Raw genomic sequence first — 25,798 nt, forward strand, 5'->3', positions numbered from 1 at the left:
CTTCACCCACTTTTCTGTTGTCTGTCCCCCAGAAATGGGGTTATAGGTAGATCATTGTGATTGGTTCTCCCTTTCTCCCCCCATCTTTCCAGAACCCTCCTGCTACCCTTTTTTTAGTTATTTTTTCCCTTTCTCCACCTCCTTTTTAGTTGTCTACCGTGTGTATCTCTGTATTTGGTCTGGTCCCTGCCATATTACCTGGTCCTCACCCCAGGAATGTTTGTATACAGTAGCTTTTTCCCTATGCCCCTTTTGCATTTTATTTTTAAAAGCTTACCTCAGGGGACCTATGTTGTACTTGTCCTTTTGTGCTTGACTTACTTCACTTAGCATTATTTCCTCCAGTTCTTCCCATGCAGCGGTGTGTTTCATTAGTTCATCACTGCTTTTTAGCGATGCGTAGTGCTCCATTGTATGTAATCCAGTCATCAGCTGATGGAAATTTAGGTTGTTTCCAACCCCTTGCAATTGTGAACTGTGCCACAATGAACACTGGAGCACAGACATCTGGCCTTGCCTACAAACCATATTAATTGGGGATCTGACCAAAATTCCTAGCCCTCTTTACTGATTAAGTAAAAATCTTTAGCCTAATGTAGTTATATCAGTAATCTTCATTTTAGTCTGACTTTCCCAGCTTTTTAAAAATTCTGGCCTCCATTTTACTCATCATGTTCTCCTGTTCAGAGATGTTTACCATGACTCAGCTTGTAGCCTTGGTCTTTGAAAACTATATCAGCTCTCATGCTAAGGTGACTCTGCAAAAGGTGTTAAACCACATCCTTGATCTTATCTCCACAGGTGGTTTCAGTTCTCTTAACAGAAGCATTCTGTTCTGTTTGCAATCAACATTCTATCCCCATTGTGTTTCAGAACATGGGTCACATTCTAAAACTAATTTTGTGTTGAAAGAAGATTTTAGTAGGATCCCATTGTGACTTTGATTGGGGTTCAAGTTGAATATGATTTCCTTTATTGAGCAGATATGCAGTGGGAAATTGTCACCCCTCCTGTGGGATGATGTCTTGACTTCCTTCCAGCAGCAGCCTGATAACATTAGTTAAATGCAGTCACATAGGCCACACACACAAGCAAGACAGCATTGGCCCTTTACAGCAACCCTGTAGCTTTCGTTGCCCGGCGTCAGAGGCAAGGGAGTTGCAAGCAAGCAAGGCACAGAATCATTCTGAGGACGTGGTCATCTGCACCTCGTCAGGCTCCTTCCTGTTGAACAGATGGAATGTCTGCACAGCACAAAATCCTTACAACATTGGCCACTTTCCACTTCAGTTGGGTCTTCGTCTTAAAAGCTTTTTTACAAATTATTGGAAATCACATAATTTATACTGGTTTCTGTTTTCTCATTTTGTTAGTTTCTGATTAGTCACATTACATAAACTACTTTGCATTGGACTTAGCTACTGAAAAGATCTCTATAGAACGCTAAAAAGCAAAGATGTGAGTTTGAGGACCAGGGAGCACCAAACCCAAATCATGGTACTTTCAATGGCCTCATTGGAATGCAAGAGCTGGACAATCAATAAAGAGGACAGAAGAAACGTTGATGAGTTGGTATTTTGTTATTGGTAAAGGATTTTGGCTATCTCGTGGATTGTTAGAGGACTAAATAAATCTATGGTGAAAGTTGTACAACCAGAATGCCCCCTTAGAAGTGAGAATGGCGAGTCACCCACTTTTATCAGGAAGAACTAGTCCCTAGAGAAGGACACTGTGTTCATTAAAGCAGAACACCAGCGAGAAAAGGAAGACCTTCAACAAGATCTATGGACACAGTGCCTATAACAACTGGTTCAAACATAGCAACAGTTGTGCAGATGGCTTAGCACTGGGCAGTGTTTCATTTTGTTGTAAATAGGGTTGGATAACACATACAAGAGCAGCAACAACATGCATTAAAATTTTACATATATTTAAATGGGTTTCTCTAATTTATATATTTTTGCCAACTGAATATTCTGTCTCTGTATCTCCTTATTTTATTACTCTAGTCTGTGTCTTAGTATCTCATAAGGCAACATTCCTTTTTACTCTCCTTTCTAAGTTTTTTAATGGATACTTTTATTACATTTCTTCTTCTACTTTAATTTTAAAATCATTTCTCATATCTCCCTGCAGGAAACCTTTAGTTTTCATTACACTAGATCTGAATGTTAATTTGGAGGAAAATTTAATGACTTATCAGTTTGAACCTTTTCCTTCTACCCTTTACTCAAGTCATTTTTCGTATGCTCTCACTAGTGTTTGGGAGATTTGACTATAAACCATATTCCTGCACATACATAATGAATTCCAATGATGTGTCAACATTTTAATGATGAACTACAACAGTTGACTCTTGCTGGTTAAGCAGAAAACCACTACTCAAGATCTGCTGGATAATTTAAGAATCTGCAGGTGGCCTCAAGAACCAGACTCAAGGCGAGACTGCAAAAATAAATAAATAAACAAACAAACAAATAAATAAGGACCAGAGCCATCACAGAAAACTCTGACAATAAAACACACACTGGTGGCCACCATTGAGGACGAACAGTTCAAGTTGCAGCTGCCAAATCTACAGCAGGAGCTCAACTAAATGACAGGCACCATTGCTTCAAGCACAACGCCATTTGCCATTGTGTCCTGTTTCTTGCAGTGGAGAGGACTTTCTAAACAGTATCACTAATCACAGGAATGTGGACATATTTTCTTATTCCTGACATTAAAAGAAAAATGTACAGAGGCTTATCTTTATAAACTGGTCCAGGGAATGGAAAGGAAGCTGTCTTTAATTCATATTTTGTTGAGATTTGATGGGGCAGTTCTAATCTGTCCTAAGGGTCGCTGTGAGCCCAAGGTGGCCTCAATAGTATTTCACAAGGAGTCCAACCATGCTGCTCAATTTCTGCATTCTGCATTGTAGGTGAGCAGCTGCTGATCCAATGTGTAACAAATAGACATTTGTTTAGTTTTAATATTATTTGCATTTTATAGGGATTGAGTTTGAAATTTTATCAGCTATTTCTTGGTCAGATACCCATATGCTTAAAAAATTTACCTATTAATGTGATATAGAAATATATGTCCTAATCTTAAACCATACTTGTATTCATGAAATAACTTTGATTCAGTCATGGTAAAAGAATTTCAATGTATTACAGTGTATGCATTTCAGACTCAGGTTCTGGAATCTGACAGTCTGGCTGTCAATCTTTGCTCTACCATTACTATTTATTCTGACCAGAGATAAGAAACTTAGATTGGGAAGATGGCAATAATATCGACAACAGAGTTGTGTGAGAATCATTTCAGAAAATGTATTCAAATAACAGGATGTACTACAGATAATTTGTTCAAATAACAGGATATGCTACAATTAGACATGAATGGTTACCAGGAAAAGGGAGTAAGGTAGAGAAAGCATGATTTATGAAGCTGAGACTGGATTGTTTGGCTAATAATAAAAGTTCTTTCAATTGTAGATAAAATGAACACAGTACAACTAGAGGGGCACAGGCCCACTGAGAGATGAGTAGGTACAGATGCATACATAAGTGAGAACAAATAAAGGTATTTATTAAAAAACAAGAAGCAAAAACTTCCACCTAGTCAATGCCAACTCAGAGTGTACCTAGGACAGAGTAGAACTGTCCCTTTGGGTTTCTGAGATTTTAAATCTGTCCAGGGCAGTTGGTGGTCTCAAACCACTGACCGTGTAAGCCACTAAGCCATCAGGGTGCATTAGAAATAGTTACAGAGAAGTGCAAATAAGAATATCTGGAGGTGGGCAAATCTGTTTACTGAAGACACAATTATGGATACTACTCAGATGTAACCAAATAACTTCCAAACCTAGTCTTCCAGGTTTAAATTTTTAGGACCATAATCTTATGAGACTACTCAGTAGATTGGTATCATGTAGTGTGCAAAACCATTTTAAGCCATAAAAACATTCAAGCAGCCACCAAAATCACAACTAGGGGTTGTAAGAGTCCAGGAGTCAAACCCAAGTGCAAGAGCCACAACTTCATCTACCCTGAGTCCATTAGGCTTAGCTACGATCTCTGCGTGTTCTGGCCAAGGTCACAATAATTGGTGGTAGAAAATAGAAAGAAAGGGGAGGGGAGGAGAGGGGCAAAACTAGAAGAGGAGGAAACAGAGAAGCGCCTGAGACTAGAGCTCTGAAACACTCTAAACCTAGTACTGACCCTAGCTTGAGATCAACGCTTCATGACATAGCCGAATGGCACAGTATTACATGTAAGAGCTTTCAAAGACCAAAAATCGAGTTGAGACAATAAGGGGGCGGCAGAGCTAGAGTTCCAGAAAGGGAACAATTAGAAATAATTAATGAGAATGCAGACAGGCTCTGTGTTAAATGAAATGATCATTTGTGACCCTAACTTACTGGGAAACCTTTCACCACAAACTCAATAAACTATCACTTAGGAAAATAACAGGTCCTTCATTATCTGTTAATATCTTGCTGATTTTATTAAGAATGTGTGAATGATACTTGCAGAATAATATTTATATGTGAGATTGACCTGTAGTTTTCTTTTTAGATGCCATTTCTTTTAATTACCTATTATACCTTTTTGATATTGTGGTTATATTAGTTTTAGTAAATAACCTGGAAAGCTACTTCTATACTCTAGAAACCTTTAAATAGCATCTTAACTTCTTTTTAATTAAGTAATCAAAATGTATCAATTAACCCAGCATTGTTTTTAAGTTTTCCTTGAATATGTCTGTGGCATTATTGCCACTTTTTTCATTTCCACTTATTCATCTTTTCAAATGTTCCCATTAATTTTAATCACTTGCATTTTCTTAGAATATGATTTCTTATCATCCAGTAATAAGTCCAACTACATTGTAACATATTTGTACATAATATTGTCAAACATTATCTCAAGTTGAGTTAAAATCTGTTGCATTCTTTCTTATTGTATTACAACATTCATCCTTGCTATTCTTCACTATGCAAAAATAATTTTATTATGAGTCATGAAGTGGGTAATTTCTAGAAAATTATCAATGAACAACTGTAATTCAATATGCAAGTATTGGCACATTTTAATTTTTACTCATTGGAGTTGAACTTTAATATGCAAATTTACTTTTTTGCCAGAATTTTGTTTTTAAGGATGTTGTGGTTTTGTGCTTTCTGCAGAACCTGGTTGGAGAGTGGTCCTTGCCAGAAGAAATGGCTGATAATGCACTCCCCTCCAACAATAGCATTTTGGGCCATGTGCTTCACCGACTCCTGGAGAAGACCCTCCCGCCTCCAGTGGAGCCCACGCGACCTGAAGTGCCTTCACTTACTATTAAAGGGTGCTTGCTGGGGAAAACATTTAGTGGGAAAACTACCAGTCTAAAGTCACTACAAAAAGGTAGAATTTCTGTACTTCTTTCTTTTTCATTCATTGGGTTTTATTTACACTGACTATAGCTACCAATAGCCATGTAAAAATAGATAAAAGATGCTATTTTGAGAGTTCTATGTCATCAAAAAGGTTATGACAGGGTGATAATATTTATTATCTAACCCAAAACACTTCAGAGAGTGTAGAGTCCTTCACACCTGGTCACATACCCACTCTATATAATGATGATACACAGTATAAGGGGACATAATAAGCCTTTACATTTCCTCATGTTATTTTTACTTAGCAATAAAATGGGAAGTTAATAATCTGTCACAAACAGTAACCCACTTAAAATACTAAATGTTTGAATACATTCATATCTGCTAATTTCTCACTCTCTCTTTAATGAGCCTTTCCCCTTTTTCCACTAGAAGTAAAATGACCAGTGTCCATCTGTTCCCTTAGCTTTGGTTTAGTAGTCCCAAGTATTACTGTTTCTATTGGGAAGCAAAGTCTTCACTGATAGAAGTTCTTGTACCCATGTCAAGGCAGGCGGGTGGTTGGGTCATGAGTGGCATGATGTTGGGATAAGTGTTAGTACATTCAGGGATTCCTAGGGATGAGTTCAAACACACTATGTGTAAAGCGTTGAATGTAAAACACGATCCATTCGATAAACCATCACCGAAAGCACAATCAAACACTTTTTTAAAGAAAAGTGTTTGGCAAAACAGCAGTGAGATACCACTGCAGGGTATGTACCATCGCACAAACAGAAAGTAGGAAGAACTGGCAGGAATGTGGAGAAACTGGAACCCTCATCCAGTGTCAGGGAGAGTGTTAAATGGCGCAGTCACCGGAAAACAGTTAGGTGACTGTAAAATATATTTGGCCCAGCAATTCCACATACCCAAGGGGGCTCCCAAAAGTCTGTGGGGAAAAAATGAAATAGCAACATCACATATTTTTTCCATGGGCTCCTTAAAGTCCTCATGTATGCCCCCAAAAGGGTAAAAACAGACACACGAAATATGTACTCATATGCTCAGAGCAGCACCATTTACAATAACCCAAATCACTAATCCAAATTTACATCAGCTAATGAATGGATAGACAATGCGATGCGTCCATACAGTGGATATTCCTCAGCTACATCATGGAAGGACCTTGAGAACACTGTACTCGGTGAAACCAACCAGATACAGACATCACAGCTTCGATGACTCCATCCATTCATGTGAAGTGCCCACAATCAGCGAACCAATGCACACTGAGAGCAGATTAGTGGTTGCAGGGTCAGGTGGGAGTGAGGTGGAAACACACTGCTTGCAGCGCATGCGCCTCCTCTGGGGTGAAGAGCATGTTCTAGAGCCGGGTAGTGGCGAGGGCTGCAGAAGGCTGGGAATGCCCTAACGTGGGACTGGGTTCCACACTGTAAAACGATGACTTCTGCGCTCCATGAATTTCACCACTACTTAAAGGCAGCTTCACACAAAGGACCATCCCGGGTATCTCAAAAGACAGTCTTTGAGGAGGGTCCCAGCACATAGGATAATGTTGTCAATTTCCCAAATGAAATAACAGTTAACTTTCACATTTTAGACTTCCCTATTCAGATATTTTCTATTGACACTCTTGTCCAAGAAGCCATCCAAGCCTTCCATGATCAGGAAATGGCCAGTGAGGCCCTCCCGGTGAAGGCAGAAGCTGGGGAAAAGGATCGTCCAGGTTCGCAAGCTGATGACAAAGCAAGCCAGGCAAGTGGGCTTGTAGGTTGCATTCCTGCATCTGGCACAGTGGCCCTTTGAGGGCAAGAGGAATCTAGGCGACTACAACACCAAGGGTTGGCAAACATTTTCTATAAAGTGACAGGAATAAATATTTGAGGTTTCGTGGGACAAGAAGCCGCTCAAGGATCACAGTTAGCAGCCTCAGAGTCCCTAATGGGTAGAGGAGGACAACTGCTGGCCTTGGGAGCGGCTGGAGAAGCAGGTGCTAAAGGGGAAAGGAAGGGAAGCAGAGGAGAGCATCCACTCGGGTTCCATGGCTTGCAGGCTCACGGTACCACCCCTCAGCTAAGGGCTCCCAATATGTTGAGCTTTGCTTTTCCTTTAGGTCGCTGTTCAATTATTTGCTTAACACAGTCCCGTAATATATTTTGTTATATTATTGCATGAAGACTCTAGAGCAGCGGTTCTCCACCTTCCTCATGCCACGCCCCTTTCACACAGATCCTCATGTGGTGCTGACGCCTAACCATAACATGATTTTCGTTGCCACTTCATCAGTGTAGTTTGGCTACTGTTATGAATCATAATGTCAATATCTGATATGCAGGCTTTATTTTCATTGTTACAAATTAAACATAATTAAAGCATAGTGATTAATCACAAAACCAATATGTAATTCTATATTGTGAAATATTCATTTCTAATTGTAAAGAAATGAAATTTTGTCTTGAAGCATGGCGTAGCCTGGGTAACAGTCTTCATACCAAGTACTTGTATGTGGGTGTATCTGCATGTGGGCGGACCTTCCTAGCGATGGATAAGACCATCAGAAATATGTGTTTTCTGATGATCATAGGTGACCCCTATGGAAGGGTCATTTGACTCCCAAAGGGGTCACGACCACAGGTTGTGAACCACTGCTCTAGAGTGTACTGTGCCACCACCTTGAGAATCATTGATGTGAGCCAGGTACCACATTTTACAGAGAGGTAATAAAGACTGTAAATATGACTTGGTTTGCTCTATTTATAGCATATGTTGGTAGCTAGGCTGTGGTTGTTGTTGTTGTTAGGCGCGGTTGAATTAGCTCCGGCCCATAGCAACCCTATGCACAACAGAATGAAACATTGCATGGTCCTCACACATCCTCACAGTTGTTCCTGTGACTGAGCCTATTGCTGCAGCCAGGATGTTAGACCATCCCCTAGAGGGCCTTCCTCGATTTCTGCTGACCCTCTACTTTACCACGCAGGATGCCCTTCCTCAGAGTCTGGTCTCTCCTGACGACATGTCCAAAGTATACATGTAAGATGTCTTGCCATCCTTTCTTCTAAAGAGCATTCTGGCCACACTTCTTCCCAGACAGTTATACTGGTCCTTTATAGCAGTCTAGGTTATTTTCTCTTTTTTTCCCCATGTGGCTTGTCTTCTGAAATGTCTCCCAGGGAGTAATAGAGAGAGAGAGAAAAAGAGAGAGAGAGAGAGAGAGAGAGAGAGAGAGAGAGAGAGAGAGAGCGCCAGTCTAGGTTATTTTCAATATTCTTTCCATTACCAGAGTTCAAATGAATCAATGTTTCTTATGATTACGAGGCAATGAAAACTACCATGTTATGGGTCAGCTGTACCTTAGTGTGCTGTGATTGGAAGAGGATGCTCCATGTTTTTAATGTAGTCATCTAAATACATACCATATTCCCTTTGCCATTGAATAACTTAGCATGTTAGTTATGTGTGCCATAACATAAGTACTTTTTAAGTATAAATTATGGGAATAAGTGGGTAAAATCATCTTCCTCATGTGAGTAGTACTTCTTCAAGTCTAGCCACAGATACGACCTGTGGTTGTTGACTTATTCCTCTGTGACTGTGAATGACCCTTCTGCTTGGTGTTGATGGGCTGGTTATTTCTAAGTTTATGTTATTTCATAAACTTTAAGCATCATTGTATAACAAAAATGATGGCTGTTATATTTTACATATAATTGAAGGCCATTTGAAAGATTACTCTGTGGGTTACTGGTACTTGTATATGTGAAGCTATGGTTCAATTTGTGTCTTTCTGAAAAGTATAATTTAGGACTGAAACACCAGTCATCTGTATCAATTCATAGGTTAGATATAATAGTGGATTTTCCTCAAGCCCCTTTTTTCCAGAAATAAAATTAGAAATGTTAAAATATAACAGTGTTAAAAATCTGTTCCTTTGTGTGTTGTGTGTTTTCTTCTTCAAAGGATCAACAAAATCCCACTTTGGATAGTCAGTTTTCAAGCGAAGCAGGATCAGAAATTAAAGGTAAAGCTATACTTACAGATGATACGAAAGTACCCCTCCCATCATGCACTGTAGCGACACCGACAGAGTGTGTGCACACGAGCACGGTGTGCAGGAGTGTTGTGCAGTTCTCTGCATGACCCTTCGGCGGAGAAGCAAGATGAGCTCAAAGGTCCCTGACCCTTTTCTGTAGCTGCGGAGTAACAGCAACAGAACCTTTCCACCCTCCAGCTTCAAGAAACTGCCTAGGTTTTGTTGTCATGAAAACAGAGTAAGTCACCTTCACAGTTCCTGACTTTACTGGGAGGTAGCATTTTCTTATTATCACTATTCAAGTCTATGTGAATGTATGCATTGAGGGATCCTGGGGCAGGGGGAAGTGGGCTGTCTCTTTTTCTCCAACCCACTAGAACAGTACGTTTGAAGAAGTAAGTTTATTCCAACTTTGAGCAATGCAAATAGGAAAAAGAAGTGCTTTCCTAAGCTAACAAAAATCTCATCTCCTTAAAGAAAAACGGTGATAAGTCTGAAATACCTTTTCTACTTGTGATAGTGAAGGTGTCCCCATATTAAATTGCTTCCTTGTATTCTAGCACACACTCAGATCTTCCCGTGACATCCTAATTCTCATCACTGTTAGAACATGCACATAAGCCATGTGAGCTCGCAACTCGACCAGGGAGCTTGTTTCTTATCAGCTTTGCAAGCTCATACAGGGATTTTTCAGGCCCCCTTCTAGTTATGAGTTCCATGAGACAAAACTTTTCATTATTTCCTCTAAACCAATTAAAGTGCCCATATGGCGTAAATTGTGTTGCCTCCATTTAATTATGAGGGAAAGACAAGGCTTCCTACTCGTATCAAGATTTTAGTCTTGGAAAGCCACGGGTGCAGCTTTACCCTGTCCTGCAGGACTGCTCCGAGGCAGAATGTTACCTGATGGCAGTGGATTTGAAACCTAAATAATTACAAACTCTAAAATCTCGTTTTCGAAAAGGATTTCACTTAAAAACCCCTGTGACTTCTAGGATTGTCTGCTTTGGAATATTCTATCCATCTATAATGTGATAACCCAGAAAAGCATGTGTCATCAGTTGCATTTCTAATAATAGTTTTTAGAAATTTGACCTCCCCCCCCCCGCCACTCCCAAAGAAGTATGCAAACGTGTTAAGCTAGTTCTACATCAGAAGCAAGCATTTAGCAAATGCCAACCCTCGCAAGGCCAACGTAGCATAAAGGTCAAGGCAGAAGGTGATGATTTTATTACTCTCCTCCTCTGAATCAGTGTAGCAGTCAAGTCCAGATCCAGTGACCCATCTGTCTAAAACCCAACAAGCTCAAATATTGGCCTACAGGTTGGTTGCAAATCCCGAAACTTTGTCCTTATTGCTTTGTTCTTATTAATCCCTAGACCCTGAGACTAATGAAAACCCTGAAGCTAACAAGGCCCAGATCAGTGATAGTCTCCCTGAGGTAAGCACTGTAACGTGATGCAGGCCATTCCTATTTTAAATGCATTGTAATCCATCATGTTTTGTAACTTCAAATGGAATAAAATACAATGTATACCTTTTGGGTTTTAAAGAAATTTTGATGTGAAAATACTAGCTAAATAGCTCCCAAATCTAAACTCACTTAATATTCTTTACATTTTACAAAGTGGTAGAAATTGCTATTCTGTTTTTCCATGTGTAATTCTTTCATGTTTGGACTCAGCTAGATTTTCTTCATGTTTTTGTTTAGACCAGATCCATCACCTCACTTTTCACTGACGGCATCATGTGTTCAAAGTAAAACTGTGCTCCAGGAATTCCCAATGACTTATCTTTCGTAAACAAAGTCTTGGGCCTTTCTCTCAGGGCACCTCTGTAGGGATCCAAACCTCTAACTTTGGGGTTCGTTGCTAAGCACCTTCACTATTTGCTCCACCTAGGGACTTTTATGTTTGTCTTCACCACTTGACTTAGGATTTTTATTTTCTTCCACACACTTTTACCTTTAATATTTTCTTCCTAGAAGTGATCCCAGATTTTAAATTCAATCCTGGAATAGATGCATACTCCTTGGCTCCCTGTTACTTTACTGTTACTATGTGTATTTAAATATTTTTGAGTCTTCAAATAGAATGATGTGATTAAACAGGTAGAATGGCATTTAGTTCATTTATTACACTTGGCTACTTTTATTATCTATTTCATCATGGGAAACATTCAATACTATTTTAGATTTCAAAATGCTTATTAGAGGCAAACGTTTAAAAACATATGCATGGTGGAGGGAGAAGGAAATAACAGAAACGCTAAGTATATTTTTATATTATATTTATTGAGTTAGACTCTCCCTCCAAGGGGAGGAATCCCTATTTGTTCCATAGTCAATTAAAGTCTGCTTCATACTCTAGGGATGGATCTTAAACAGAAAGCCAGAGTTCCTTGTCCTTATGGACTTTCCATTCTCATCAAAGGAGACAGATATGAAATCATCACAGTCCACCCCTTGACACCAGTACACATTTCCTTAAACCATAAATAATCTCTAAATAAAGACAATTAGACAATTATATGTTCACCTAAAATGATACAACTAACCTGTATAGTGCCCCAAACTCATAAGACCCATCTAAATATTACAGTTTGTAATCAATAATGGAATAAAACCAGGCCCCTGTGCTGCAGTTGTTAAATGCTCAGCTGCAACCCCAAAAGTCAGCTTTTGAACCCCCAGCTTCTTCACAGGAGGAAGGTGTGGCAGTCGGTTTACATAAAGATTCGCACATGTGGAGGCCACAGGGAATGGCTCCACTCTTTCCTATAAGGTGGCTATGGATCTGACACAATATGATGGGAATGGGCTTGGTTTTCCTGGTGTAGTGGAATAAGTGGGTTCAACTCTATCCATCACAATGCGAGGAAGAAACCTAACAGTCACATTCTTTCTCGTAGAGCTGAGGTGTCAAGCCCATCCCTTTCGCCGCCCACTTTGTCTAACAAATGTAGAGCCAGCCGACTAGCTTCCTTAGCCTTCTCACTCTCGCTAAATTATTGTTTGAAATACCAAGTATGCGATCACCCAAAGCTTTGTCTCTCACAAATATTTGACTCAATGGTGATGATATTTTGTGTATTTTTATCATCTCATTTCATGTGTTAGCAATGCGTTTTATTCCAAATTGAGATAAGAGTTGTCATATTTTAAAGACTAGCCTGACTTGAAACCAATTCTTAAAAATTCGTCCTTAAGATTTTGTTCCTCTAAGACTGTTCTTGGGACCAAATGCTGGGATCTCGAAAGGAGTAAAACAGTGAAGGTTATATAAAATTAAATACAAAGAGATTTATGTCAAGGAAATGGCTCATATAAGCACAGCAAAACTCAAAACTGTATGCCAGCGCTAGGTTGGAGGCTTCTCATAATCAACCCAACATCCACAGGTCAGACAGCAGGCTGCTCACATCAGACCACAAATGAGATAATAATATATAATATCTGCTAAATCACCAAGAATCATAGCCTAGTCAGATTGACCTATGACTTTATCCAGCACAATGCATTATATCAATAATTGTTTCTTTTCACAGCTGCTCTCTGTGCGTGCTCAGCTTGGTGAAAAATCAGAACAGTTGCTGAAAAGGGGAATGAGCATTCCTGATATGTTGCTAGTTAGCATCATGGTCAATGCTATTAAGTATGTATTGCATTTTTCTTTTGGGGGAGGGGGGAATGTCTAGTATATTATTTATCACACAGGTATATAAAGATGAATATGTAACTATTGTTCATTTTTAGTAACTAATGAATACTACTCAATTACATAAGAAAACATATAACAAGGTAAAGGTATATTTTGTATATATTTGTATGTTTACATTTATCTGCCAACCTTTACCAACTTTGACATGCTCTACGCAGATGGTCAGGTTCTGGTCACTATTGGGAGCTCAAGAAGAAAGCAGATCATGGATAAAGGGACATGTTATAGATGAGTGGCCCTAAGTGTGTGAGCACAAGCCATGGGTCTTTGTGTTTCAGGAAGTGAGGATCAAAGCTAAACTTACACAGCTGGGCAGGAAGACAATAAGAAGCAGGAGTAGCTTCACCAGCCTGTGTGATCATGAGGTGTCAATGGGATCAGGTGTCAGCTATCAAGGACCCAGAACAAAAGATCATGCCAATGTGATTGGGGGGTGAGGAAGCGGGGTGTGCCGAGTGGAGGCCCAAAGCCAACCTATAGGCAGTTGGACATTCTCTTATAGAAGGGTCTCTGGGAGAAGACAGGCCAGTCAGGATACAGTATAGCACCAATGAAATCAACATCTTTCCTTTGGTTCTTTGATGCTTTCCCACCCCCACTGTCATGGCCCTAATTGTACCTTAAAAGTCTGGCTAGACTAGAGCATGTACATGGGTACAGATAAGAGCTGGAAACACAGGGAATACGGGGCAGATAAACTCCTTGGGACCAATATTGAGAGTAGCCAGACCAGAAGGGGAAGAGGAAGGTGTGGGGAGAAGATGGATTCGACCACAAGGACCTACCTATAACCCCTCCCAGGAGGCTGGACAACAGATAAGGGCGTAAAGGAAGACATTGGACAGAGCAAGACTTAGAAAATAATAATAATTTATAAATTATCAAGGGTCCATGAGGGAGGGAGGGAAGGAGGGGAAAGAAAGGAGGGAAGAAGGGAGGGGGAAAATGAGGAGCTAATACCAAGGGCTCAAATAGTAAGAAAATGTTTTGAAAAGGATGGCAACAAATATACAAAAGTGCTTGACATGCTGGATGTATGGATGTGATAAGAGTCATATGAGTCCCCAATAAAATGATTTTTTTAAAAAAGAACAGCAGCAGTAGCAGAGTCAGGGAATTGCTATGCAAATATGACTGGGAAACAGAGGATAAAGGGAATAATGACTACCTCCCCATTTCCTCCATCTTCCCCTGCCATACCCCTAAGGAACCATTGATCCAGTTAGCGTCTCCACTGATTTACTCTTCCTGGGTTTCCTATACAGAAAAACACTTTTTAAAAAAACCAACAACTGCAGCAAATATGAATCAAAATGAAAGCAAAAAATATTAAAAACTAGAACAAATTGAAAATAGATGAAAAGAGAGATCAGATGGATGAATGTTTAAAGTTAACCTAACTGCATCTGAAAAAATCCACTGATCCAATTTTAGAACAAAGTGTCCCCCCAAAATTTATTGTGACGATAATTGTACAACACTCTTAGAATGTTTGAACTATTGAATTGTATGGTTGGTGCATTATATGCCAATAAAACAGTTTTTTAATCAATATGTTATTTTGTAATCCTTCCCTTCCTGCTTTCTAAGGAGGGAAAAAAATCTCAACTCCCCCTTGCAATATGGAACCAAAGTGATGTGGACAAAGAGATACCTAAGGAAGCCATAGAGCCTAAATTAATGACAATAAATAAATGAGTCTGACATGGAGGATCTCTGAAGATATAGGCACTACAGCAATGTGTGGTGAAAAAATCAGATAGTGTCTGTGTATCAGAAAGAATAGCGTCTAGATCTTTTTTAAAGATAATTTTATTGGGGATTCTTACAGCTCTTATAATAATCCATACATCAATTGCATCAAGCATATTTGTACATATGTTGCCATCATTATTTTACAAACATTTACTTTCTGTTTCAGCCCATGGTATCAGCTCCTCTTTTTCCCTCCCTCCCCGCACCCATCCTTGTGACCCCTTGATAAATTATAAATTATTACTTTCATATCTTACACCTACCATAGTCTCCCTTCCCCCATGGTTTCTGTGTTCCAAAATTTATTGTCTCCATTCCCCCATGCTTTCTGTTGTTCCTCCCCCATGGAGGGGGAGGGGGGATAAGTGTCCATCATTGTGATCAATTCTCCCTCCTCTCCTCTTCCCACCTACCCCCTACCCTCCTGTCATGAGCTCTTATCCATCCCAGTATACATATTCTGTGTAGCCAGAATGGAAAGGCAGGACTGGGGTCATGATAGTGGGGGATAAGAAAACCTCAAGGAACCAGAGGAATATTGTGTGTTTCATCTGAGTGATACTGCTCCCTGGTAGACGCATCCCTTCCTTGTGACCCTTTTGTGAGGGGATGTCCCATGTTTAGGGTCTCTGTTCCAACCCACCTTGTTCTCAATAATATGTTTGTTAGTTTAGTTGTTTGTTAGTTTGTTTTGAGTCTTCTGATGCCTGTTGCTTGATTCCTTCAATACCTCATGATCACACAGGTTGGTGTGCTTCTTCCATGTGGGCTTATTGCTTATCTGCTTGATGGCCACTTGTTTAACTTCAAGCCTTTAAGGCCCAGACACTATATCTTATGATAGCCAGACATCAGCTTTCTTCACCACATTTTCTTGTGCACCCATTTTGTTTCAGTGATCGTGCCAGGAGGGTGAGCATCACAGAATGCCAGGTTGCTAGAAAAAGTGTTCTTGCATTGAGGGAGGGCTACTGTTTAGGATGCTAAAGACTTGTCTTAAAAAATAATTATAAAAACAAAAACAGCCATCTAAGTAAGGTGTAATCTAAGTCTACATGGTAAAAGGACAGGAGCCTATGTTATCCAAGAACTGTAAATAATAAAATCCAAGACTAGAGCATGGAATTGTATTAGAATTTAAACTGTGAGAACCAGTTTACAGAAGGCTAGGGAAAACATAAAGATGTTTATTTGTATTTTATTGATCATGCAAAGATGTTCAACTGTGTGGATCATACCAAACCACAGATTGCCTTGAGAAGAGTGGGAATTCTGAGATATTTAATTGAACTCATTGGGAACCTATACATAGATCAAGAGGCAGTTGTATAAACAGAACAAATGAATGCCACATGGTTAAAAATCAAACAAGATGTGTGTCAGGGTTGTATCCTCTCACTATATTTATTCAGTCTGCCTGTTGACCAAATAATCAGAGAAGCTAGATTACATGAAGAAGAATGCACCATCAAGTTGGAGGAAGGCTTATTAACTAGCTGTGATATATAGATAACATAACCTTACTTGCTGAAAGTGAGGCGGGACCTGAAGCACTTGCCAATGAAGCAAAAGGATTGTTGCCTTCAGTATGATTTACAACACAATGTAAAAAATACAAAAATCCTCAAAACTGGACCAAAATAAGAGATTGAAGATGTCAAGGATTTTATCTTGCTGGGAGCCACCATCAGTGCTCATGGAAGCAGTTTCAAGAGATAAAAAGACACATTGCATTAGATAAATTGGGCGCGGAATACCTCTTTAAGGTGTTGAAAAGCAAGGGCTTACTTTGAGGACAAAGGCGTGCCTAACCCAACCCATGGTATTCTCCGTTGCTTCATATGCTTGTGAAACATGGACATTGAATAGGAAGGCTGAAGAAGAATCAAAGATACCTGAAAGCACCAGGAACTGCCAAAAGAACACACAAATCTGCATTGGAGAAGTACAGCCAGAATGCTCCTTAGAAGCAAAGAGGGTGAGATTTCATCTCACATACTTTGGAACTGTGATCGGGAGAGAGCAATCCTTAGAGAAGGACATCGTGCTTGGTAAGGAAGAGGGGCAATGAAAAAAGGGACAATCCTTGACAAGATGGATTGACACAGTGGCTGGAGCAGTGGACTCAAACATGAGAACAATTTTGAGGATGGAGCGGGACCAGGTGGAGGTTAGTTCTGTTGCTCAGAGGCTCTGCTGTGCGTCACAGCCAGCTTGATAGCATCTGACAATGGCAGCATTGTGAGGACAGGTGGATGGCAACAAGTCCCTGGATCCCAAGCTAAGGAAGGAGCAACGCACACAAGGAAAAAAATTCTAAAGAGCTTCTGAAAAACACTGACAGCATGAAACATCATAAACTCAGATCCTGAAAGAGAAAATAACTATTCAAAAAGCTGAAAGAACCCCAAACAAGATAAATCCCAAAAGAAACTAACCACAATATATAATAATCAAATTTCCAATATAAAGGGCAAGAAATAATCCAGAAAGTAACTGCAGTAAAATATGTCATAAAGGTCGCCATATATGACCTCCTCTGACTTCCACCTTGTCAGCAGGCAGGGGCCAGACATGCCTCCATCCTTCTTTGCTTATTCTAACACTAATCGTGTTACCCACAGCAGTCAGTGTCAATGCTAGGTTCAGTCATCTATTTCAATGGCCACACGGAACTTGCAGACAAAACTCACAGCATTTCCTAGGGAAGTTAAAAAACTACCAAAAGTCAGGATCGGTAAACAGCCAGGACACAGTCAATGGTTCACAGCATCACCTCTCCAGAGTCAGCAGCCAAGTCTCCCCCTGGTCCTCAGTATCTCAGTCATGTGGTCCCTTGACCTCTGCCTCTGCGCCAGGACGCCGGCATGTTGCTGTGTCTCACAGTCCCATAGTTTCAGCACTGCTCCGCTCTTCTGTCTCATGGCGTGGTCGCCTCGGCCTCTGGTCTCACACTGGCTCTTCTGTTGCACACCCTTAGTCTCCATGCCGCACTCTCTGGTTTCAGCCTCTTCTATTGCAGACAAACCTCAGCGTGCCTTTCTCCTGGCTGGGGCTTTGGGCTCTGGTTCTCAGAAGAGTGGCTTTGATGGAGGTGTGGGTTTTGTCATTTTGCCTGCCATGCCCCCAAGGAAACTAAGGATACAACACCCTCTAGTAAAGTCAGGACTTAATCCTGTCCTATAATGTAGCAGAGCGCTCCCTCCAAGATGCTAGGATAACCAAAGCATGTGTCCAGATTTTAATCCATCACATAAGGAATAACGGCTGAAAGGGCCAGGTTAATCGACTACAACACAACAACTGACAACCTAACTGAGATAAAATTCGTTTAAAGTTTTGTAAATGGAGATATAAAACAATTACAAATCATATATTAAGTGAATGAGAGTTCAGAGGAGTCCAGATCAGGTTGCTAATACTCCATCCTGGGTGGGGCAAGGCAGGAAAACTTTCTAGGCCTGCAGTTTGAGTATCTGTCATGTCCTGCTAATCACTGCTGGGTTTTTAAAATGCGGCATCTCAGTTTATGCTCACAACTACTGGATGAGGGACGTTGTGTTATCCCATTGTACATATTAAGGAACTGAGGTTCAATGGTGGAAAAGTTTATGAGCAAAAACTAGAAAGTGCCATTCATGCTCAAACAACAATGGGAAGATCAGTTTGTCTGAAGCCACAGGTTCAAAATTGTGAGGTTGAAAGTTAGAGAAAATTAAGTTGTGGCCAGCTCATCTCAATACTAGGTGAAAGTTTCTGGAATAGAGTTGGTGAACAACAAGGATCCACCAAAGGATTTAAACAAGGGACTGACTGTACTATGTGAGTGAACGCAACCATTGAGGTGGGAAGTAATAAAATGTGTGCACTAGATTACCGCTCTGGAGTTGAGAGACACAAGAAGATTCATTCTATTGTGATGTTCAAAGTACTTCTGTCTATAACATCCTAATGGTTTGTTCTTTTTCAATTTAGTCAGGTTCCTGTAGATCAAGGTTGGCTTCTCGATGGTTTTCCAATGACGTTTAACCAAGCCAAGCTCCTCGAGGAAGCTCTCACAGGATATAACAAGGAACAGTTAGAACTGGATGCAAAGAGAGCACAAATATCCACCTTGGTTGTTGACCCAACAGTTTCCAAAGAAGTGCCAGTCATCCCTTCTGCACTTGATTTTGCCATCTTGTTAGACATCTCAGACACTTCCACACTGAAGCGCATCAATGACACCATGGGTAAGCGCACACTATTTGCAAGCTTGTTTTCTATACTTTTAGACACAGTTGAACACTGTATTTGCTCTTTGATTGATTGATTCCCTTAAGTCAAGAACGAAGAATCCCATTTCAACTTTCAAGAAATTATCACTCTGAACTAAGCTCTATCCTGTTTTATGTGTGTTGTGGTGGTAGTCGTTCTTTTGCTGGTGACACGACACACAGCAAAACCTCCACCAAGTCAACAGTGTCTACACTCCCAGTTCCCTAACATCGAGTCCAGCCTTGGTGTTCTACACCTTTCTCGCTGTCCTTTTCTGAGTTGTGTGAACTCCCTGCCATGTGTGTTTCCTAGCTTACCCTTTCCGATGCTGTTGTCACTTGGATCCCATATGGCAAGACCTTAAAAGAGCACCAGGCTCAATGCAGACGTCATTAGTTCAGCCACACTGTTGTTTGGTTTAAAGAAGACTTCAGTAGATATTTTTGTGTTAAGGCTTAAAAATTATTTCAGGGCAACAGTTCAGAGGTTCTGCCAGCCTCCCTGGCCCCATCTGTGCTGTTTTGAATGACAGCATTCAGCACTCTAGACCAAACATAAATTAGCATAGAATTCAATGCCAACTGCACACCTCTCTCTGATCCTTCCATTAGCTTGGTCATTCCCCTGAAACAGACTTGAATGCATGGAGGTGGTCTTTATGGGTATCTAGTCAGTGTTGAGATGGGTTTACAAAATGGCTGAGACAATGGATGGTGATCATGTCACAAGTCTGGGCTGTGTTTCTGTTGTACACAGTGCACTGAGTTGGAACTGACGCAATGTTGGTTTTCTAACAACACAACTTCTATTGGCCTCCATAGATATGTCTTGAATTGGTCAACAGACTCACTTCAGCATCCCTTATTGCTTGCAAATGTGTCTGGTTGTAACATCTTACTCGTTCCTCATTGTTAAAGTTAAGCAGTTTCTTTGATGTGTGTTCATTTTACATTTATATAAGATTCATAATTTTTATCTCTAAAATATAAACTATCCCAGCAAACAGAAAAATATATCAACTGTATTTTAATAAGTAGCATTCTTTTATTATTGCTGCTTCTAGTTCTGTTATTACTGCTACTTGTAATCCAATGACACGAAGAGCCAAGAGAGACCTACAGGGACATCTTGTTGAATACCTTTACTTATAGATGGAGATGTAATGCATGAGTACTTGAGTTGGCTAGCAGCAGACTCATTCTGATTTTGACTCTGTGTAGCATTGAGATCTTTCTTTCATTGTTTAATTAAATAAAAGGACACCATCCCTCTCCACTACTTACCTAGTCAATTAAGCTGGCTTTGTCTGTCACATCAAAAAGGAGGAGCTTTATTCCTCTCCAAACAAGGAAGTAGCACCCAGGCTGACATTGATGATGGTTCTGCTGCTGCTTCTTCTAATCTCTCGTTCTTTCTCAGGCTATAGCTTTAGGACTGACTGAGGAGCCATCTGGTAGCAGATCAGGGCCTTGTATATTAAGATGAATCTGACATGAAGAGAGATGCAATAAGTCAGTATAAACTGTGAGTGAGATATTTCCTAAAAAATAGTTGTTGTAACTTGTAAAGGGCCTCAGAAAAAGGTTTCCTTTCCTCCTGGTTCTCTGTAAAAAGCATATTGTAGCATGATTCAAAGATAGAAGGAAATAAATTGGTGAGCATATTTTGGGAACTCGAATTCAGTCCACTTTGAGTTCTCTCAGTTCTCTATCAAATTGCATGAGGGAGGATTCTGGAAAATATGACAATGCTGACAGTATAAACAGACGAATGGGCACTGTCAGTTAAGTATTGTGATGCTAACCACAAGTTCAGTGGTTCCAAACCACCAGCCAATCCGTAGGAAAAAGATGAGACTGTCTTCTTCTGTAAATATTGGCAGCCTCGGAAGCTCTAGGGAGGAGGGCCATGAGTGGAAACTGACCGGATAGACGTGCGTACTGGGGAGACGACTTACAAGTCTGCTGCGGTGACTCAGACGGCAACTCTGTGGAAGAAAAACTTGGAAATTTGCTTCCACTAAGATGTTAGCCAAGAAACTCTACTGGAGTCGCGATGCTCTGTAACACGAAGGGTCATTCTGAGTCAAAACCCCTAACTTAATATTATGACTCAGTAACACTTAGTAGCAACAAAGCATCTAATCCATTTAACTGGTTTATTCTAGACCCTTGATAAATCTTGTTGTTGTTGTTGTTGTTAGGCCCTGTTGAGCCAGTTCTGGCTCACAGGGACCTGATAGATGCAACAGAATGAAACACTTCCAGGTGCTCACAGCTCTGCTATGGTTGAGCCCATCGTTGCAGCCACGGTCACGTGTGTCTCATTTAGGATCTTCATCCTTTTTGCTGGCCATGTACTCTAAGAGTGATGTCCTTCTTCAGACACCGGTCTATCTGGACAACATGGCCCAAGTACATGAGATGAAGTCTCACCAGTTAGCCTCCAAGGCAGAGTTTTTTGTCCCGGGAGTCCATGGCATTGTCAATAGCTTCCCTTAGTAAGTCTGGTAGGCTTAGGAATGTCCTTGTATTACGACTCCAAGGAGAATTCATCTTCTTTCATGGCTTATAAACATAGGTACATAAATAACCTTATTCACCTCCCTTTAGAAAGAAGCCTTAAAGCACAATGTGATGATTTTTCTTTTTGTCATAGATCTCTGTGCAGCGTGGCTGCATTGCTTCACTTGCAGTACAAGGAATAAAGTGCCCTGGGGCACTCTGAACCATGGAGAGTGCTGTGGGGTCACTGTAAGCTTGCGGGCTCTGGAACATTGGAAGGAGGGCACTGATCTGGGCAGTGTTTCTTCTGCTGTACCACGGTCGCTTGGAGTCGGAACTGACTCAAAGACACCTAACAGCAACAACTCTAAATGTCAAAATTATCTGCAACATTTAAAACTGGGACAGTACTGTCTTATTCATGTGTCTTAATACAAGTATTTTTTATATATTTAAGGATTTTTTTCTTTTTCCTTAGATTATCAGATTGGAATCTCCTTGGAAAAATCATTTTTCTAATTCACTCTCCTCATCTTAAGCAAGACTTCACCTAAATTATTTGGGTGGTAAAACTCTGCCCTTTTAAAACATCTGATTCATCCATGTGTTCAGAGGAGGGGCTTCCAAGAGTTTGTGGAAAAATGGAATTAAAACATAATGAAATTTCCCCACTCTCTTTTTGAAGTACCCTTGTAAAATAGTTACCCATATCTGTGAAGGGACAACACTGGGCTAGACATTGGTATAGCGTGATCAAAAAGTGGTCACTATCTTCTAAAAAACAGTAGATAAGGAACTGAATCATTTCAGAATAGAGCTTTGCTAGCCAATAGAGTAGTCATTAGTCGCTTGCAGCTACATAAATTTAAACCATCTAAAATTAAATTAAAAACTCCTCAGGCACACTAACCACATGTCACGTCCACATTAGGCTAATGGCTACCGTGGTAGACAGAACAGCTATAGAATGTTTCCATCACAGTAGAGAGTTCTATTGGGCAGTACTGATAAAGTGTAGATAAATATTTCTTTAACATCACGTGCCAGGCACTGAAGAGGCAGAAAAGAAGGACCAGTCCATATCCTGAGGTAGTTTCAGTGTAGCGAGGAGAAACAAAAGTAAGCTCATGACTCTAACGTAACAGTTATGTTCTCTTATCAGGTCTGGCCAGCATGAGGGGAGGTCACCCAGGCCAAGAAGGGGAGGGAAAGAGAAAATCATTTGCCCAGCTTGGGAGTGAACCTAAGTGGAGCATCTAGAAACCAGCAAGGGCCTCGGTGGGGCTGCGAGGCAGCAAGGGATGCAGAAGCAGAAGTAAGAGTATAGTCAGCAGGACCAGCCCAAGTAGCTTCACCAAGGAGATTCCAGACATTAGATGTGTGTGGGGGCCAAAGCACCAGGGTGGGGCTAACATGGGAACCTCAAAGAGCCCTAGATAGCAGTGGACAGGAAAGCACATTCTGTCTACCACAGTTAGACTGCCAAGTTGAACGTCAGTCCAACCCAGGCTGGGCAGAAAGGAATGACCAAGACTCAAGCCGACAGGCAGAAGACCACGGTGACCTAAAGAGAGGGAAAGCTAAAATGAGGGTAAAGCTAAATAAAAGACACCCAGGATTCAATGGAAGTGGTGGCCTAGGCCTATTAAGCCTGGTGATATAGAGGTTACAGTTGGCTTGCAGTCTGCAAGGTCAGCAGTTCAAAACCACCAGCTGATCTGAGGGTGAAAGATGGGGCTTTCTACTCCCATAAGGAGTCTCTGAAACTTACAGGGCCACTTCTACCCTGTCCTAAAAAGTCACTTGAGTCATCATCAACTCCCTGGCCATGAGTTTGGGGTTGTTTTATTTGGGGAGGAGGGGTGGGCATCAACAGCCTGAGAAGGAGCTGCAATACTGTAGAGAGCTTTTTAGTACTGGCTCTGGATTTTTCTATTATTATATTTTAAATGGTGGTCAAAAGGAACATAGGGGATTGGGATGAAGAGGTTTCTTTCTGGACCTGGTTCCAGCCTTTTCAGCTTGTTAATCCATCGGGCTGTACAAGCATGCATTATGGCAGGTAGCACTTGACAAAACATTCACAAATTGAAAAAGGCATTGAGTCAGATAGCCTGGCAACAACTCCTCTCTACCATTTGTGAATTGTGTGTTCTGGGTTAAGTTCGTTCTACCGGACCAATTTAAATGTGAATATGAAATAGCAGAGTGTATATGAAAACATTTTAAAATTGTGGTTTTAAGGTTAACGATACAGCTCCCGTGAACTCAGGATAAGCACTGAAATGTGCCCACTGTGTCTGGAGGTTGGGGTGAACAGGATGAGAGTGCTCTCAATGCAGTGATGGCGGCCGGGCACCCTGCGTGAATGCGGAATGTGTCAGTGAAGAGAGTGATGGGTGATAATTTGCAAGAATCTTCTGTGGAAGAAAGGAAAGAGCCAGGCAATAGGACGTTTGTCATTATTTCTTTCCATTTTTTCTTATTTATTTACTTATTCACCTTTTCCAAGGAAAGAAGCATATGAAGAGCGAAGCACGCCGTTGATTTTTGAGCCAGGGAACTAGTGAGATTATAAATCACAAGACTGTGTGCTTTTCTTGAAGGATTTCAACTGGCACAAGTGTCCTCTTGAGATATGAGATGAATACATTCATCTAAGATGAGGGTTTTCCAGGCCGATGTTCCAGAAGGACAAAGAAATTGCTGTTGTTGGGTAGGGAGAGAAGGTGACGTATTCTCAACTGTGCAATTTAGGTTTTACAAAAAGAGAAATAAAATGGAGCCAGATAACTTGTGCAGCTGGTAGGTGGTAGGAATTTAGGGATTGGATGATATTAAAGCGATTCACCAGCTATGTGGGAGGCCTGGCGGTGAAGGATGTGTGGTGAGAGTGTAGGCCATCGGGACTTCAGAAATAGAGCCACGCGAGGTGGTCACGATATGGAGACTGTGACCTTGGAAGTGAATGCAAAATTGGAGAGAAGGAGAACTGACGGATGCCAGCGAGTACCTGAGAGCATCTCCCACGAAGAGCTCTCACAATCTTCCCCAATCACCCACGTTGATGTCATCATCCTTGAGTTTCATAATAGCCGAAAAGCACTGCTCTGTGTTCTAAATCTATTTCCTCTTGTTCTACCATGAATGCAGACGGAGAACAACTGATTGCTGTACCCTGTGAGAGTCCTTCGTTTCCTTGAACATTGTTAATTCACTCTTCAGTGTTCTCTTGCATTCACTAAGTAATTCTACTGCCTTTCCGACTAATTTAAGGCTTTCTTTCCACTTTATGAGTTTCCATTTATGCGGCATTCATGAGTATTCTGAACTACGAACCAGTAATCCAGAATAGAACTCACTCAGAGCTCCTACTGAGATTGGTTTTTGCTTTTGTTTGGGGGCCTCTTGTGTCAACTCCGCTGTGTCCATTTATGAGGAGACCATTCAATCTTCAAAGTTAAATTATTCAATTATAAGGTAACATTAACAAAGTTTATGTTTATTAGACTTTATAGCGGTTAATTCATTCGTTAGTTTTACACCACAAGGTGGACTTGGCTAGTTCTTTCCAAGCTTGTATTCATGCGGAACCGTCCCTTGTCATTATTGTCTCGTTCATAAGCAACCCGGAGCCACTGTAGACTGAAACTGCCGCTCCCTTCTAGCACTGCATCGGGCCACTATTTCCACACTTTGCAAGCAACGTGCGCTTTCTGATCCCAATACTACTTCTGTTGCCCTGTTGTTAAGCTGTTTTGAATAATAATGGATAGAAGGCATGGCAATCGCTATTCAACATTCTTGAAACAGTCTATTTTAGTCATTAGTAGCAACTAACTGTATAAGGAATTATTTGATAAGGAATTTTCTTTCAAACTTTAGCTGAAGAATTTTTAAGTAACACTTCTTATGAAGACATCAGTCAACATGTGGCTGCTGAAACCCAAGATAAAGATGAGAACCAGATTTTGAAAGACCAGATACAGCACAGGTTAGTTGACAGCTCAGTGTCTGTTTCTTTCCCTTTGAATGGACTGACAGTTAGCCACTTAGAAATCATCAGAATTAGAAAAAAGATGTATCTCCTAAAGTTCAGTCTTTCATAGATAAAACAAAACTCGGTATTTCTGATGCTGAGCGCAATATTCACATG

The 25,798-nt window shown here is 40.7% G+C and overlaps 1 protein-coding gene across 1 annotated transcript in view; it reads left to right on the plus strand.

Moving 5' to 3' along the window:
• The window catches only part of SPEF2 (sperm flagellar 2), a 202,695-nt gene that overhangs the window by 78,665 nt on the left and 98,232 nt on the right, over window positions 1-25,798 (plus strand). The window contains exons 11-17 of the mRNA XM_075540928.1: window positions 5,177-5,396; window positions 6,975-7,129; window positions 9,335-9,395; window positions 10,787-10,848; window positions 12,954-13,060; window positions 18,857-19,113; window positions 25,528-25,636. Coding sequence (XP_075397043.1) covers window positions 5,177-5,396; window positions 6,975-7,129; window positions 9,335-9,395; window positions 10,787-10,848; window positions 12,954-13,060; window positions 18,857-19,113; window positions 25,528-25,636 — 971 coding nt within the window. The remainder of the gene's footprint in view (window positions 1-5,176; window positions 5,397-6,974; window positions 7,130-9,334; window positions 9,396-10,786; window positions 10,849-12,953; window positions 13,061-18,856; window positions 19,114-25,527; window positions 25,637-25,798) is intronic.

This window comes from Tenrec ecaudatus, chromosome 2, assembly GCF_050624435.1.
Source record: "Tenrec ecaudatus isolate mTenEca1 chromosome 2, mTenEca1.hap1, whole genome shotgun sequence".
Lineage (NCBI taxonomy): Eukaryota > Metazoa > Chordata > Mammalia > Afrosoricida > Tenrecidae > Tenrec > Tenrec ecaudatus.